Source organism: Neomonachus schauinslandi, chromosome 11, assembly GCF_002201575.2.
Source record: "Neomonachus schauinslandi chromosome 11, ASM220157v2, whole genome shotgun sequence".
Lineage (NCBI taxonomy): Eukaryota > Metazoa > Chordata > Mammalia > Carnivora > Phocidae > Neomonachus > Neomonachus schauinslandi.
This window is the reverse complement of record NC_058413.1, coordinates 58,066,380-58,083,906: the sequence shown is the minus strand read 5'-3', so window position 1 is coordinate 58,083,906 and position 17,527 is coordinate 58,066,380. Positions and strand designations below refer to the sequence as shown.

At 45.6% G+C, this 17,527-nt stretch overlaps 1 protein-coding gene across 1 annotated transcript in view; it reads left to right on the top strand.

Annotated features, from left to right (window-relative positions):
* TENM4 (teneurin transmembrane protein 4) overlaps positions 1-17,527 on the top strand; it is a 366,208-nt gene that overhangs the window by 334,635 nt on the left and 14,046 nt on the right. Inside the window, exons 25-26 of the mRNA XM_021704752.2 lie at positions 11,915-12,087; positions 16,397-16,632. Coding sequence (XP_021560427.1) covers positions 11,915-12,087; positions 16,397-16,632 — 409 coding nt within the window. The remainder of the gene's footprint in view (positions 1-11,914; positions 12,088-16,396; positions 16,633-17,527) is intronic.

The following is a 17,527-nucleotide window of genomic DNA, read 5'->3' as shown; positions in this document are numbered from 1 at the left end:
TGTCAATGAGCTAAACCAATGTCAATGTGGAAAACGCAATGTCTTACTCATCAGCAGTTCGAAAGTGGTAACTGCTGCCGTCATCATCATCCTCCTCCTCCTCCTCGTCACTGCAAGCAATATGAGTGGATGTACCAGTAATTGCAGAATATTGTTTGGGCATGAGAGGTAGTACCCAGGAGCAACAGCAAGTAAACTAGTCAAAGGAGCAAACAAGAGTTATAATTAAAGTAGGTAGGAATTAGAACTCATGCCAGAGGAGCGGAATCAAATGTCAAGTCTGAGGGATCAAGGTAAGAACTAGGAAAGGGGTCAGGTTCCTGAGAATATCCAGACTGGGCTGGCAAAAGGCATGCAGAGTGGGTAAAGGAAAAATGGTTCAGCTCAGACTGTGAACAAAGCCAGGGTACAAGATAGCTATTTTCACTGAATGTTAGCCATGTGACTCAGGGGCTGGCTGCCTGGTTTCCAGACCTAGGTTTCAACCAGACAGAAATCAAGCTTCCCCTACTCTATTTCATGGCCATTATGAGGATCAACAAACTAAATAAATACACAAGGTAAAAAAAACTTACAAACTGTGAAGTTCCCAGGAAGTAAGGATGCAGTATTATCATTATTGTGGTATTTCTTTTTTCTTTTTCTTTTTTTTAAGTAGGTTCCACACCCAGCACAGAGCCCAACACGGGGCCTGAACTCATTACCCTGAGATCAAGACCTGAGCTGAGATCCAGAGTTGGACGCTTAACTGACTGAGCCACATTACTGTGGTGTTTCTTAGCATAGATTTTGACAGATTCTGCCAAAGCGCCATTGCTCTAGTGAATTTTCTACTGTTAGCTCCATGAGGCAGTTTAGTGGATTCCAATCCAAATGATCTAATATTAAAAAAAAAAAAAATCAGCCCAGGCTTGTGGGTAACATGGGCTGTTACCGAAACAAGTTTTAAGTTGGCTTTATTGATCCTTTCAACAGATTAAATAATTCATCTAACATAAACATCACACACTGCAGAGCAACTTGACTTAGAGAGTTCACAGTTCTGGGGAATGAAGCTTACCTTCCTCCCCTCAGCCCACAGGTCTGCTGGCAGAAAACCTCAAAGGACTCTGTAATGCAATCCTCATTTCCAGTGTGTGGCATCATTAATTTCAGATGTGGGCTCCTGGCCAGATGGCATTCAGTGGCTAAGAAAATGGCCTGGCGAGCATGACGCAGGTTCCAAAATTCGCTTGCTGGGTGGGCATGAGCAGCCGGCTTCCCTGAGTTTCATAGGGGTAAGTGGCTCTGGCATCCCGTGGTGCCCTGTGGGTTCTGTCATAGTTCTGCTCACACTAAATACTGTGAGACCCTAACTAACTGACCTCTGTCTCAAGCTCAGGGCTTGCCACCTCATAGGTGCTCAGTAAATATCTTATGAGTGAAATGTAAATACAGGGAAGGGAAATAAAGAAGGGAGGAAAAACACGCTGCAGTGAGCAGAGTATCAAATCCCAGCTTCAGCATTATCAGTGCACCCAGCAGGACACAGAATTCAACTCAGATGGTTCAAATAAAGACATTTGGCTTTGGGGTTTTGCTGGACGATGTAAGAGCTAGAAAGTGCATCATTCCCAAACTTACAGTAGGAATAAGCTAGACAAATGGCAGATTCTTGAGTTTTCCTTAAACTCCTTCTCTAAGGTCACAGGGCAGCCACCTACCCAAATCCAAGGGGAGAAACTCCTGAAGAGAAAGACAAGATGTGAGCATTAGCTTCCTGGGGGTCAACGCAGCTGGTCGGAAGGGTTCGGCTAGGGTGGCTGGCAAATTTATGAAGCAAAGTGTGTACTGGCGAGAGAGTATGAAGCCATTAGACGCTGCAGAAACTGAGTGGGAGAGCCCACATCCTCTTCGTAACTTCTCTCCACAGCCCGACCGGGGACTCTCAGAAAAGAGTAGGGAAAGATGTAAGAAAGCGACTACTGTGGTAGACTTGGGGGAGGGGCACAAATATATGCCTGCTGGACCCAGACCCGATTCACCTTATTTCCCATATGGAACAAAAGCCTTAATCTGTGGAGAGTAGGGCAACTAACGCTGCCCTCCTCAGGTATTGGTGGAGACCCACTGCCACTGAATGAGGGAAGAGAAAAAAATTCTAGCCTCTGTTAGGAAGGGAGAGGGATATGTAATGGGCCCAGAATTACAGCAGGAAGAGGGGCAGGAGGACTGAAGAGGCCACACTCTGTTTGGATTTTTTTTTAGATTTTATTCATTTATTTGTCAGAGAGAGGGAACACAAGTAGGGGGAGGGGGAGTGGGAGAAGCAGGCTTCCCACCAGCAGGGAGCCGGATGCGGCGCTCGATCCCAGCACCCTGGGATCATGACTGAACCGAAGGCAGGCGCTTAACGACTGAGCCACCCAGGCCCCCCAAGGCCACACTCATGAGACTCAGGGACACACGGATACATAAGACTGCAGCTTACTCGGAACCACGGAGAACTCTCTAGCTCACCACCCGCTGCCATCAGTTAGCTAAAGAGCCAAACACAATAAGGGAAAGCAGAATACTACTGTGAAAGAGATAAAAGAGGGACAACAGCCTGGAAAGGGACCCTCCCTGAGGCACAGCACAAACAGGGGACCTAAAGCTTAGGATGGAGTCGACACTGAGAAAAAAAACTCCTTTGACAAACCAGTTGAGCTCCCTAAACACAAGGTTTTGCTAGAGGAACTTAAAGCCTATAATGCAGTAATGTTAGCCAAAGAAACATCAAACTTCAAGGCTAGCCCAGATCCTAAATTAACTCATACCCCCTCACTAAAGTCCTAGCAGAAGGAAACTCATACCCATTTCCACACATAAAACCTGTTACTTCATTCTCTGGTGTGCTACACAAGATAGTCAACTGAACATACAAAAAGGCTTAAAAAAGCAACACACTCCCAAGAGACAAAGGAATCATCAGAACCATACTTAGATATGACACAGATATTGAAACTATCTTTCAGGGGACTTAAAATAACTGTAATTATGCTAAAAGCTCTAATGGAAAAGGTGAACAATATGAAAGATCAGATGGATAATTTCAGTAGAGAAATGGAAACTATAAGAAAAAATCAGGGCGCCTGGGTGGCTCAGTTGGTTAAGCGACTGCCTTCGGCTCAGGTCATGATCCTGGAGTCCCGGGATCGAGTCCCGCATCGGGCTCCCTGCTCGGCGGGGAGTCTGCTTCTCCCTCTGACCCTCCTCCCTCTCATGCTCTCTGTCTCCCATTCTCTCTCTCAGATAAATAAATAAAATCTTTAAAAAAAGAAAAAAGAAAAAATCAAATGGAAATCTAGGAATGAAAACCCTGTACCCCTGAAACAAATAATACATTACATGTTAATAAAAAAAAATTTGGGGGGGGGGCACCTGGGTTGGCTCAGTCATTAAGCATCTGCCTTCAGCTCAGGTCATGATCCCAGGATCCTGGGATCGAGCCCGCATCAGTCTCCCTGCTCTGAGGGAAGCCTGCTTCTCCCTCTCCCACTCCCCTGCTTGTGTTTCCTCTCTCACTGTGTCTCTCTGTCAAATAAATAAAATATTTAAAAAAAAAATTTTTTTTTTTAAAGAAAAGAAAACCAGGGGCGCCTGGGTGGCTCAGTCATTAAGTGTCTGCCTTCAGCTCAGGTCATGATCCCAGCGTCCTGGGATCAAGCCCCACATTGGGCTCCCTGTTCCACGGGAAGCCTGCTTCTCCCTCTCCCACTCCCCCTGCTTGTGTCCCTGCTCTCGCTATCTCTCTCTCTGTCAAATAAAGAAATAAAATCTTTAAAAAAAAAAAAAGAAAGAAACGAAAACCAGTTACAGAAATGAAGAATGCCTTTGATGGGCTTATCAGTAGACTGACACAGCTGAAGAAAGAAGATGGGTCAATACAAACTACCCAAACTGAAATACAAAGAGAAAAAAGTAGTGAAAAAAAATACAAAACTTGGGCATCCCAGAGTTAGGAGGCAATATCATCTGGTCTAATGTGAATGCACAGATCTTCCTTGATTTAAAATGGGATTACATCCTGACAAACCTATTGTGAGTTGAAAACATTCCAAGTCAAAAATGCATTTTATACACCTAACCTACCAAACATCCTTAGCCCAGCCTACCTTAAATGTGCTTAGAACACTTACATTAGCCTACAGTTGGACAAAAGTATCTAATACAAAGCCTATTTTATAATAAAGTGTTGAATATCTCATGTAATTTATCAAATACTGTACTGAAAGTGAAAAAGAGAATGGGCATATGGGTACAGAATGCTTGTCAATGTATTGGTTGTTTACCCTCAAGATTCAGGTGGCTGACTGGGAGCTACAGCTCGCTGCTACTGCCCAGCATCATGAGAGTCTTACCACATATCGCTAGCCTGGGAGAAGATCAAAATTCAAAGTATGAAAAAATAAAAATAAAATAAAAGGCCAAAATAGTTTACTCTTTAAAAAAAAAAGTTCAAAGTATGGTTTCTCCTGAGTTCATATCACTTTTGCAGCATCATAAAGTCAAAAAATCATAACTCAAACCATCGTAAGTCAGGCACCACCTATAATTCAAATTCTAAGAGAAGAGAAAAAGAACATGGCAGAAGAAATATTTGGAGAAACAATGGTCAAGAATTATCCATAAGTAATGATGGACAACAAATCACAGACCCAATTTCAGAAAACACCAAGGAGTACACACATGCACATATGCACACACACACGCACGCACATATATCTTATGCATATATTCAAAATACAAAAGAAAAAGAGAAAATCTTTTTTTTTTTTTTAAAGATTTTATTTATTTATTTGACAGAGAGAGACACAGTGAGAGAGGGAATACAAGCAGGGGGAATGGGGGAGGGAGAAGCAGGCTTCCCGCGGAGCAGGGAGCCCGATGCGGGGCTCGATCCCAGGACTCTGGGATCATGACCTGAGCCGAAGGCAGACGCTTAACAACTGAGCCACCCAGGTGCCCCGAAAAAGAGAAAATCTTGAAAGCAGATGAAGGGGGGGCATTTTAGAGGAACAAAGGTAAGAATTACAGTAGACTTCTCATCAGAAACCATGCAAGCTGGAAGACAGAAATGTTGAAAGGGAAAAAACGGAAAAACAAAACACAAAAAACAAAAAAACCCTGTCAACCCAGAATTCTATACCCAGGAAAAATACCTTTCCCATAAAGAAATGTTTTAGAGGTAGAGGCAGGGATAAGGGAACCAATAAAGAATGGTGAGGCACCCAGGCACTAAAAACAGTGAACAACCATGACCATCCCTGAGGCTTAAGGGCAAGGTGGGGCAGGAATAGATATTGTTACTGAAGCGCCCGGTGGGAGCCATAACCAGGAAGAAGAAGCTATCTCATAGAAACTATAATCTTGGACACATGCAGCCACTATTAGAAATATGGCACCGAAGGAGATAGGGAATAAGGAAAACTTTTCCTGACCTCCAGTCTCTTGCCAGTGCCTACCATTGACTAAATCCAACCAAAAGCAAGCCAGAAGGGGGGCCCCAGTGCTGTGGTCTGTGGGGGTCAGCTCCTGTGGGCCCAGAGAAAAGCAGAGAATGGACCTGAGGGGAGAAAGAATAACCAGCACACTGTCTAGCTCTGTGATGTTGTACACATGAGTGGCAGAGACCGGATTGAATCGCCGACCTCCCTGAATCCTTTCCGCCAGATGCCCTACTTCAAGTACAACATCAGCAAGAGATAAGACCTACAGTGGTAGGGTGGGCCAGATCTTAGAAATCCCAAAGGCTAGAATTCATTGGCAGGACATAATTCTGTAGGAAATAGGCAGCAGGTGATAAGTGTCCGTTGCAGAATCCAAAACGTACCCGGCTCTGGTACAGTTTTGGAGATGACAGTGTAGTAATGCCATCTGTTTTAGGGACCTGAGGCCAAGGGAACTTTCGTGTGCATGGGCTGTGAACCAACCTTATTTATTCACGAGGATATGATATCCAATTCCTCTCGTTGACAATGGTGGCATTTGAAACAGTCATAGATGAAACGCAAAAGTCACTTCTTTATTTTCCAACTAAAAAAATCCCAATCAGCAAAAGTTAGTAGCGGAGAGGCAATTTGACATTTTCCTCACCAGCTGCAACATAGTAAGTGGCTTGAGATGTGAAATATTGAGTGTGAAGAAGAAAGCCTTGCAATGTGTGTGAAGATACCTTTTAGCGATCCTCTTCTGAGAGCCAAGTTCACAGCAACTATATGAATGTTTTATGTGTTTTCTTTCCCCATTCTCCAAAGATGCTCCAGGAAAATGGAGTGAAGAAAAATCCATGGAAAGAAATAATGAAAAGCCAATCATCTGGCCATCTTGATCATGCCCCCCAGATGGAGGGTTGGCATCACTACAAAGTCAGTTGCCGTGGTATCAAAGCAAAGCACCTCGAAGAGAAAACCCATTTGAGGATTCCAGACAATTTTTTTCTTTAACATAGTGATGAACACAAAGGTTTTTCCCTGAAACTCCATCACTCTTAGGGGAAGCTTGATGAAAGCACACAGACTTTAAGGTCAGACAGACTTTGAATCTATATTCCTCAATGAGCCATGTGATCTTTGGCAAGTTATGTATCCTTTCTGAGCCTCAGCTTCACGAATTGTGAAATGACAGTAAAATGCCCACCTCAAAAGACAGTGATGAGCATGGTGCTTGGTACCTAAAAGGATATGAATATTCATGAGCTTTCCCTTCCCCACACAGAAGGGGGGAGGGGAAAGGGGTGAAATTCTTAGTTTTTCTCAATCCATATCTTGAAAAAACAGTAATAAAATCTACTGTTTATTTACTTATTTATTCATTCATCTAAGAAATATGTATTGAGATGTATCTTTTATATTCTGGGTACTCTTTTAGGCATGAGAACACAGACAAGGTCTCTATTCTCATGGAGCTTATATTATAGTAGGAAGAGACAGATAACAGACCAATAAACATGTAAATAAGATAATACGTATAATGAAGACAAAAAGATAATGTGACCAAGATGGGAGGACCTATCTATTTCAGGGAAGGCCTCACCGAAGTGATAACATTTGAGCTGAAATATGAGTAATGAAAGGAGCTAGCCACACCAGGATTGGAGGGAAGAGCATTCTCAGCAAAAAGAACAGTTAAGTGTGAGCACCCTGAGCCTGGCTTGAGCTTTGGAGAACAGAAGCAGATGTAGTGGAACACAGGAAGGATAGAGGGGTCGGGTTCAAAGTGAAATCGGAAGGAGAGGCAGGAAGGAGCAGGTCCTTCGGCCAACATTCATTCACATTACTGAGCATCTACTATATGCCAGGCACTCTTCTAAGTTCTGGGATACACCAGTGACCAAAGGCCCTTCTATCAGGGAGTTGACATTCTAGGGAAGGCAGTCTCATGGGGTCCTGCAGGCCCTGGTTAAAAAAAAAAAAAATTGCATTTCACTTTAAATAGGTTACCTTGTTTGAACTTCACAGTATCTAAGATAGGTGTCACAATCTTCATTTTATAGAGAAGAAAACAGAGGCTCCCAGAGGTGATGGTATATGACCTGCCTAAAATCATATCATTTGTGATGTGATGGGGTTGGTGGTCGTGGGAAAGCAGAACTGAGTACCCATCCTCCTAGGGTTGCTGTGTTGGCAAGGGTAGAGCCTGTAGTCAAAGCCCAGAACGTCTGGCTCCGAAGACTTTGCCATATCAACATGTTCCTTCCTCTTGGTTAGAAAGAAAGAAATTTGCCAGTACTTCAAGTCAAGCCAAAACAGACACAAGTAAGCCATTGTCCGGAAGTCACCGGATCAGGGGGCCAGGGCTTGAGGCTGCCACCTGGAATCCAGAGAGTGCTGCGAACTGTCCCACCTCATTGGAAGGCACCAGGCATCTTTCTCTCAGCAGGAAGAGAAAGGACTCCACAGAGGAGGCAGGGGGCACAGGTGTCCAGGGCCCACTGGATGGGCAGCCCCAGTTCCTCCCCGCAGAGGAAGAAGCAACAGTGTTCCGATGGAGTAATCACAGGTATGGATCAGGCTGCAGAGAGATCCGGTGGCGTTTCCCAAGCTCTAGAAGGCACTGAAATGAATGAATAAGAGACAAGAAAATTCTATAAATTGGCTGTTCTATTTGATGTTCATTTAATTAAGACATTCAGTCCCTCTAATGGAAAATGTGAGGAGTGGAAATTACTGTTTTTCGGCCATCTCGTATAAAATGAAAACCAGATCTTGAAGGCATGAGGCTTTTCATTGTATCTTCTTCAAGCTCAATTTAATTATGTATTGCAGGCCACCTTCAATAATAATTACAATTGTCTGCCTGTATGCAAAGGCTCTTTCTGTCTTGGAGACCAAAGCTCTGGGGAGATGCCTACGGAGATTGGTGAAGGATCATTTAGTGAAAGCAGTTGTTTCTGTATTTGCGCATTCAGCAGATAAATATCATGTACCTACTGTGTGTCAAGCCTCTGTCAAGTCCTGCAGGAGATAGTGTTTGAATGAATCACGGTCTCCCCTTCCCAACAGAGCAGCAGAGGGGCCTCGCATAGCCAATCATGCATTCCTTTATTTGTTCAAATAGCATTCCCTGCCCGTCTTCTCCCTGCCAGTCCCAGGGCTGGGGAAGAAGAGATGAACCGAGAGCCAGTCCTCCAGGGTCCCGTTGCTGGCAGGTGGTAGATTCCAGATTCCCAACCTGCCTGACTCCACAGTCCTGTCCTGACTCAAGCACACCCAGGCCGAAGCAGGCGACAGCTTGTACATGAGCTGTTACAATGCAGGGGACCCATTCTGTGAGGCAGCTGCGCCAGAGTATCACCGGGAGAAGGGACAAGAGAGAGACCAGGGAAGGCTTTACGAGGTGGCATTTGAGTGAGGCCATAGTAAAGTAGGATTGAAGTGACATCTGCCCTCTAATCTGGGATCTCCTTATCAATTCTTATCAGTAAGACTCTAAAACTCCTTTTTAAGTATCTCGCATGGCATAATAAAATCTTTTGTATCTAGTTAGATCAGGAAATTACATAGTCTAAGTAAGTGGTCTCAGTAAAGAGTATGTATGTGGATAACAAGTGTTCAGAGAGCCAGACTAGAACAACATACCCATCCCGTGAAACTGTTGAACTGAAATGGATCTTCCATTTTCATTCATTCATTAAGATGGCTCGGGATCTGACAGGACTCAGCCTACTCACAGACCACAGATGTAGCTAAGCTGACCAGAGCAGAGCCAGTCTGGGGGTCTTGATTTGGGGCTCAGAAATTTGGGGTACCCTAGTAATATTTACTGAAAAGGCCTGGAGATTGATATTGGCAGATGTCCTATAAGTGAGACTCTTCCATAAATGCCAATAATTTATTTTTTTTCTTTGGGAGAGAGAGAGAGCAAGCACATGTGAGCCAAGGGGGAAGAAGAGGGAGAGGGAGAGAGGGGAGAGAGAGAATCTTAAGCAGACTCTACACCTGGCACAGAGCCTGATGCGGGGCTCCATCTCACGTCCCTGAGATCATGACCTGAGCCGAAATCAAGAGTTGGACATTTAACCAACTGAGCCACCCAGGCACTCCATAAATGCCAGTAATTTAGAAGGGCCACTTCCCCAAGATGGCCTTGTTCATGAGCTCTCTGTATGTGGCATTATTTGGGTGGTCACTTTTCTGATTATGAAAATAATTCATGTTCATTATTTTAAAATCTTGGGAATATAAAATATCACCTGTAATTCTACCTCCCAGAGATAATCACTCTAAACAGTTTTGTGAAATCCCTTCCTATTCAAATTTCCAGCCGCCATAAGGAGTTGAAAAGAATACCATCTCCCCTAGAGTTAAAGGAAGTAGAGCTCTGAGAGCATCTCCAGAACAGAGAGGCTTTAGGACAAACCTTCCAGATCTTTATCCTAAGACTCACCCTCCTTCCTAGCAGCAGTCTCACAGAATCACCTCCTCACCCAGCTCTGAGGGGCACCCTGCACCTGTGACCCTCCGGTCCGGGTTTTAAGCCACATCGTCACCCTCCCTGATGCCAGACTGATGATTTCTTACAAGAATCTGACTCAGTGCTAAGGAAGAAATGAGAAATCATGACAAGAAGCAGGTTTCCAAAGCCCCTAAGGTGCCTGTAGGAGAGTCAGAAGGATTGATACAGCCCACACCCTTGCCCCGCCAAGGCCAAGCCCAAGGTATATGGTAGAGATCCCTGTGCTGCTTGCCATGTTGGAAAGGCTTCCGTCCCCCTTCCTCAGACCTCAGCAACAGATTCAGCTGATCCCAGAGTTGGTCTTCGGTCAAGGACTGGGGTGAGTCATTCAAAAGACCTTTAACCAGCACTCCATCTGTGGCCGACTGTGCCAGGGTAAAGAGTGCCTCGGTCAGTCCCAGGCACAGGCACAGAAAGAGTTGGCAGAAGGCAGAATCCCTGCAGCACCCACATCTGACCTTGGGCAGAAAACTGCTCAGCCAAGGCCTGCCTGGTCTCACCTCCCAAGTCTCACCTGAAGCCGTAGAAGCCACAGCACCAGGGGTCCCAGCGGGAAGCCAGGCGCAGCTGAAGGACCACGGGAAGAGCCAGGACAGCGCTAAACACTCGGGCCTTTCATTTCGCCATCCCGAAATCCCTCGGGGCCCAGAAGCGGCTGTAGTAAGGGCAAAGCAGGGGGAAATGTCCAGTAGGGAGACCCGGAGGCCATGGGGGAGACCTACAACAGAAGCCGTGTGCCAGCTTGAGCATGAGCAGAAGTCAGAAATACTGACATCTGGATGAAGACCTCTTTTCCCATTCACACACAAGGGCAAAAAGGCTATTAAACCTACCTTTTTAAACTCCAGCCTCCTGCAATTACAAATTATAACTGAAGTGTTAACAGCCTATTGCCTGCCACCTCTTGACCACTCTGCCGTGCAGAGAGCCCACGCAGCGGACGCTTGCAAACGGACAGCACGGAAATGCTGGGCGAGGGCAGGGAAATAAGTGGGAGCCTGGAAGCCGATAGATCTGGGTTTGAATTTTGACTCCACCACACTTACTAATTGTGGGACCTTGAGCAGGTGACTTCACTTCTCTGAGCCTCCTCCAAAAAGGAGATCGTTTATACCTTTTAGACAAGTTGCAAGGAGTAAGTGAAAGAAGGTACGAGAAGCGCTGTGCTGTAGCACTGTAGGTGCTCAGTAATGGTAGGCATTTCTTTTATTATTCCCAGGAATGGAAAAGAGAATTAAGATTCAGTTTCATGCTTCCGAAAGCCCGCACCAGAGCAGAGCTGTGAGTTGTGACGACTGCAGATACGTAACTGCTTGGTGCTGGCTGTGAAATCGAGGTGGGAAGGGGTTGCAAGATCCCATCCGTTTAGCCTCCTTATGTGGCAGCAGGATCCTGGTTTGGATTCAGAGCCCCCTTTCCCCAGGGTCTATAGCTTTGTAGGAAGCCCCATCTCTTGTGTTGTTCAGGAACAACTTGTATAACAGGTCGTCGGGTTTTGAGAGGGTATTCAAGCATCAAGTTTGGCCCCCTCACCTCTGGGAGTTCCCCAGCTCTGAGACCCTGGGTCAGCGGTCTCCGATGGCCCCCATCATCTTACCCCTGCATGGGTGGCTACTAGTTTGTAGCTACAGGCCACTCCTACATGTTCCCCACAGTAATCCTGAGAGGTAGGCAGGGCAGGGGTCATCATCCCCACTTTATGGAATTAGCAAAGGAAGACTCAGAGAGGTAAGTCATTTGCCTTACCTCTAGTCAGATATCAGCAGGTGGCGTCACTTCCTGAAAAACTGTGCAAGGAGATGGAGGAGAAATGACAACGTATCTAATCAGAAAGAAAAGCAGAACATACCCAACTGTGGCACAGGGTAGAACATACCAAGTTCCAGCCATAGCACCATTCTATTTCTGTTACTCAGAGCCACCCCTTGGTTTTCAGGTACGACAGCTTTGGCCGCCTGACAAATGTGACCTTCCCTACTGGCCAGGTGAGCAGTTTCCGAAGTGATACAGACAGCTCAGTGCATGTCCAGGTAGAGACCTCCAGCAAGGATGATGTCACCATAACCACCAACCTGTCTGCTTCAGGTGCCTTCTATACACTGTTGCAAGGTAAGCCAGGTGGGGGGCTTGGGGACTTCGAGGCAGAGGGGTGAAGGGACCCCTTTGGAAGAGGATGATGTGAGAAATAAGCTGCTACTAGAGCCGCCCAAGAACAGAAAAGCGTCACAACTGGTTTCTCTCTGCATTGCCATCTAATGTGCAGAACACACCAGCCCGAGTCCTGTATATTCTCTCCCAGAAGCTTCAGAGTAATAGTCCATTGTCTCATCCCATTATCATCAGAACAAAGGGTAGAGAGTGCACTAGCTGCTAATCCAGGTGACCTCACTGTTCCGCCATTCTAATGGTTCCTACTCTCACCCTGCTGTGGGTGAGGACAAAGGACAATAATAATTACACCTAATCATGAAAGGGATCTAGGCATGGAGAAGTCTCTGCTGAAGCTCAGGTGAGAACAGTTTGTTCTTCTCTAGAAGTGCCTTCTCTAGGATTCCACAGAGAAGAGACCCTTCTTCTCTGCACCCATCAAATAATCCCTGGTATGAGCTGACCTTTTAGCTTTTGGTAAATCACAGTGACAAAACCTTGCTGTGAACTAACCATCTGCCTCAATTGTCCTCAGGGGACATGGTGACCCAGAGTGGAGTTTGTAGCTTTGTTGGCACTAGTTAGCATGAAAAAGAAAAAAGTATCCCTAGGGAAAGCCTTGTTTGATTTCCTTCCCCTGCCCCACCCTCCTGATGGCTTTTGGTACTCCCAAAAGCTTTGACACGAGTAGTAAAAAGAGCCTTGGGCTAGGAGTCAGGGGCCCAAATTCTATTCCTGGCTCTGCCACCACATCATGGGTGTGGGGGCCCTCAATTTTCTCCTCGAGGAAGCGAAAGCAAGTTGAGGGCATGTTGAATGGTATGGGGCAAAGCAAGGAGCAGAAGCTCTGGACTGGACAGACCGGGGTCCCTATGCCTACTGTGTTGGTTCCTACCTATGTGAATTGGGTGGAATCATTCTTCTCTGAGCCTCAGTCTCTGGGTCTGGGAAACGGGGCTGAATTAAGATACCTGCCTCGTACCCGTTGCTCAGACGATCTCTTGACACACTGTACATAGGGTGACCACCACGGGCCAGACTCGTAGAATTACTCAGTACTTGTTGGATTACTGAACTAAGTATTTCATAACTGGCACTTTGGTTTACCATAAGAAAATAACTATATATTTTCACAACCGATTTTACTCCCAAACCTAATCCTGTGCCTGTAAAGAAGCTCAAAGAACAATAGCCGTTCTCAGAGAAAGAGAACTGATATCCTGCAGCTCCTTCCCCACCAGCACCGGTAGCATAGGTTGGGACACACCCCAGGTATTTATGCTCTGACTGCGTTATTGCCAAAAGAAGGTACCAATTCCGAGCCAGCCAGGTTCTGCCTGGCCAAGGACAGCAGGGCCCCTGCTGGCTCAGACACCCTGTCCTTCCCTGGGGTTAAGAACTGTCTTATCCACTCCACACCTCTGAGCTGGCTTGCGGCATTTTTCTCAAAAGTTAGCGCAGCCTTTCATATATTTAGGCAACTTTTTTTAAATTCGAAAGTACCACATTTCCTCACTTTTAAAATGTACCATCGATTTAATAGCAACTTTTCAGCTTGGAGAGGAGGGGAGACACACTGCTCAAAATTCATACAAGGACTTAAGACACATTCCAATTTCAGAAACACTAAAGTGGGAAAAGGAAAAATGCCTCTCGGAATCCAGGAAGTGCAGTACCTGTGTTTCCTCTTTGGTGCCCCTGCCAAGCTCCCTTTCCTTTCATACCGGGCTTAGATGCTCCGTTTGGCAGCCACCTCAGTAGAGTCTTCGTAAAAAGCTCTTTCAGCTTCATCTTACGTCTGAACTACGGGAAGAAATAAGAAGCAGCTGCTAATGAGGGGCAGGCTTGGGGAGTCACAGCTCACATTAAATGGGGACCGTTTGAGACGGGCCTCTACAAGATACCATTCCATCCAAAGTCACCATTAATGGACATATGTGCATTCAGCAAGAAGCAGCTTTAAAAGATAAAATGACACAGACTTTTTCGCCATTCAAAGGAAGTAAAATACAGATTGCCGGTGAATAATGCATAGCAAGTTTAAGGCAGATCTTAGGATTCTGTGTGTGTGTGAGAGAATGAGTGGGAGAAGGATGGAGGGGGGAAGGGAGTGGCAGAGGAAGTTCTCGCCCGGAAGGCTCAGGGAGGGTTTCCTACAAAACTGTACCTTTTTTTTTTTTTTTTGCTTAACATAGCCTGTAATAGATCTAGTCCAGTCCAGCAAATGTTTACTGAGCACATACAATAATACGAGTGATAGCTAACATTTTGGAACACTTATTAAGTATAAAGTAGATTTTTAGTGTTTTACATTCATAGTCCTGTTTCAGCTTGCCACAACGCTATGAGGTATTATTAACATCTCCATTTTCCAAATGAAGACAGTAAGTCACTGAGAGGTTAGGTGGCTTGTCCAAAGACACACGCCTGGTAGGGTATTTAGACCCAGACAAAGAGGCTCCAGAACCCATTCTCTTAACCACTGGTCTAAAGGCCATGGGAAGCCATTGAAGACCCATGATCAGTACTAGAAAAGTTCACTAGGACAGATCTATGCCGCGGGGCAGTGGAGGTAGAGGAGAGAGGACAAGAGATGTACATGACTGCGAATAGTACAGTGCCAAGCACATGAAACTAGTACTAGCTAACATTTACTCATTACATACCAAGGACTACTCTCAGCTCTTCATAGTCACTATCCCATTTAATCCTATGAGGTAAGAGTCCAGTTATTATCCCCAAGGTACAGATGAAGAACCAGAGGCATGCGAGGTTAAGGAATTTGCCCAAGAGAGTGGCAGAACTGGGACTTGAACCCTGATAGCCCAGCTCTGAAGGCCATGCTCTCCTTCTCTGGGCAGTTGTTCGTCTCGCAACGGGCACTTAGGTATTTGAGAGTGCCCTCATTACCAGAGTGGCAAGCCCTGAACCCCTCAGCTGCAGGACCACTAGTGAGGCCCATAAAGAGGCTAAGGGAAGAGGAGGCATTCGTTCTGACCAAGGAACTGGGGAAGCTTCTGGGGAGAGATGACAATTAAGCAGAGCCTTGAAGGGAGGACTTGAGCTGGCATTTATTGAAGAGAGGAAGCACCAGCTGAGGAAGGGCAAGAGGCAGAAGACTGAAGCACAAACTCAGAGATGTCTCCACTTTTAGAAAAGAACCATGTGCATTTTACAGCTGAAATGTACTCTTCTCCAGAAGTTTCTTTTAGCTAAAGATCCTAATTTAAATGTTTCAATCAGGTTTAAAATTTCAAAATCAGATCTATTTTTAAATCACCAGTATATCTATGCACATATATGTATAAATGTATGACAGTGACTTCAAACATACATATGTTTGACATTTTGTCAATGACTTAAATATTGGAGTTATTTCTCACCTTGTTATAAAGAATATTGTTACCCTGGTGTATATTAAGAACCTTAAAAATGTTCAACCCTTTGTTCTAGTAACTTAACCCAAAATGAAGACAATGATTTATCCAAAAAGTATATTTTTTAAGAGATGTAATTCACAGACTATAAAATACACCCTTTTAAAAAAATTAAAAATATACAATTCACACTTCTAAAGTATACAATTCAGGGGGTTTTAGTATATTTACAAAGTTGTGCAATTATTAATGCCATCTAATTCTGGAAAATTTTTATCACTCCCAAAAAGAAAGCTCATATCCATTTCGCGGTCACTCCCCATTCTACCTTTTCCTCACTAACCTACTTTCTGTCTCTATCTATGAATTGGCCTATTCTGGACATTTCATATAAATGGACTCATTGATACATCACATGGTCTTTTGTGTCTGACTTCTTCCACTTAGCATAATGTTTACAATATGTTTATTTGCAGTGTTAACTTTGTAATTATGAAAAACTGGAAACAATATCTACTTGAAAGTTGGTTAGGTAAATTATGGATTTCCTAATGGAAATACTATGCAATCTTTAAGAGAAACATGAAAAATATTCAACAGTACAATACCATGATCAGTGAAAAACCATAAGCAATTACTTTGAGCTATCAGTGTATTCAGAAATATCCTAAAGTCTAGGAATATACAAAATATTTACAATGGCTTTTTTTGGGTATGAGATCATGGACGATCTCCCTCTATTTTCCTAGTTTTCTTCAATGATAGTGTTCCGTTTCCATAGTCAGAAAAATAAACCCATTTAAAAACACAATTGCCCCTGATGTGCACCGCCCCCCCCCCGAAGCCCATGCCCAGCCCTTCTGAGCAGAGCTGGTCCCTCTCCTCTCCTTCAGACCAGGTCCGGAACAGCTACTACATCGGGGCCGACGGCTCCCTGCGGCTGCTGCTGGCCAACGGCATGGAGGTGGCGCTGCAGACGGAGCCCCACCTGCTGGCGGGCACCGTCAACCCCACCGTGGGCAAGAGGAACGTCACACTGCCCATCGACAACGGCCTGAACCTGGTGGAGTGGCGGCAGCGCAAGGAGCAGGCTCGGGGCCAGGTCACCGTGTTCGGGCGCCGGCTGCGGGTGAGCAAGCCCCGGGCGGGTCAGGTGGTCGGGTCGGGCCTCAGCCTCTGGAGCTCTGGAGGTCACTGGGGTGGGGGGCGGGAGCGGGGGGTGGGGAGAATGAGAGAATGAGGACCAATCCGCAGAACCAGGTTCCATTCTTGAAACTGGCCCTGGGGGTAAGAGTTTTCCTGGGCTTTTTGCAAAAGGGGGAAAGTCAAGCAGGCACCCCCCCACACACCCATAGTAAGTCTCGAATATCTTTTCAGTTGTTACCTGTGGAAAGAGTATTGGCTTTAGTGTTGGGCCTGAGTTGGGTTTCCAGCTTCGATTATACCCTGACTGAATCTGAGCAAATCCCTAATGTCCTTTCATTCATCCAAAGCCTCAGTCTCATTGTCCAAAGGAATGGGAAGGATAAAATCAGTTTTACAAGTTGCTACGAGAATTAGAAACGGTATATAAAGTGCCTTGTGTGGAGTCTAGCACGCAGGAAGTGGTCAGTCATACCTACTGCCGTTGTTGCTCCTGCCATTCTCACCCGTTTTGGTCGTTCCTGTTATTCACATGGAGCTGTTTGGAACCTAAGCCCCATCCTGCGCTCTTTCCAGGCAGTGATCCCCTACTAAATGAGCACAACAACCCCCCCGCCCTCCCCATCAGCTGTCACCGCCAGTGGGTTGGCATGTGGGGCCTGGCAGTTCAGAGTGCTTTTCAGTATGTGGATGCCCTGAACCAGCCCGTTCTCTGCCTCACGCCCCATGCTTCTGGGGAGTGTTACCTCTGACCCAGGCCAGGCCCCATTGCCTAGCTTCTTTTCCCTCCGGCTTCGGAATGGAAGGTGAGGGGCAGCGTGACAGCGAAGGAATTGGCCCTGGCTTTCAGCACAGCCCCTTGCAGATGCCTGGTGCTCTGC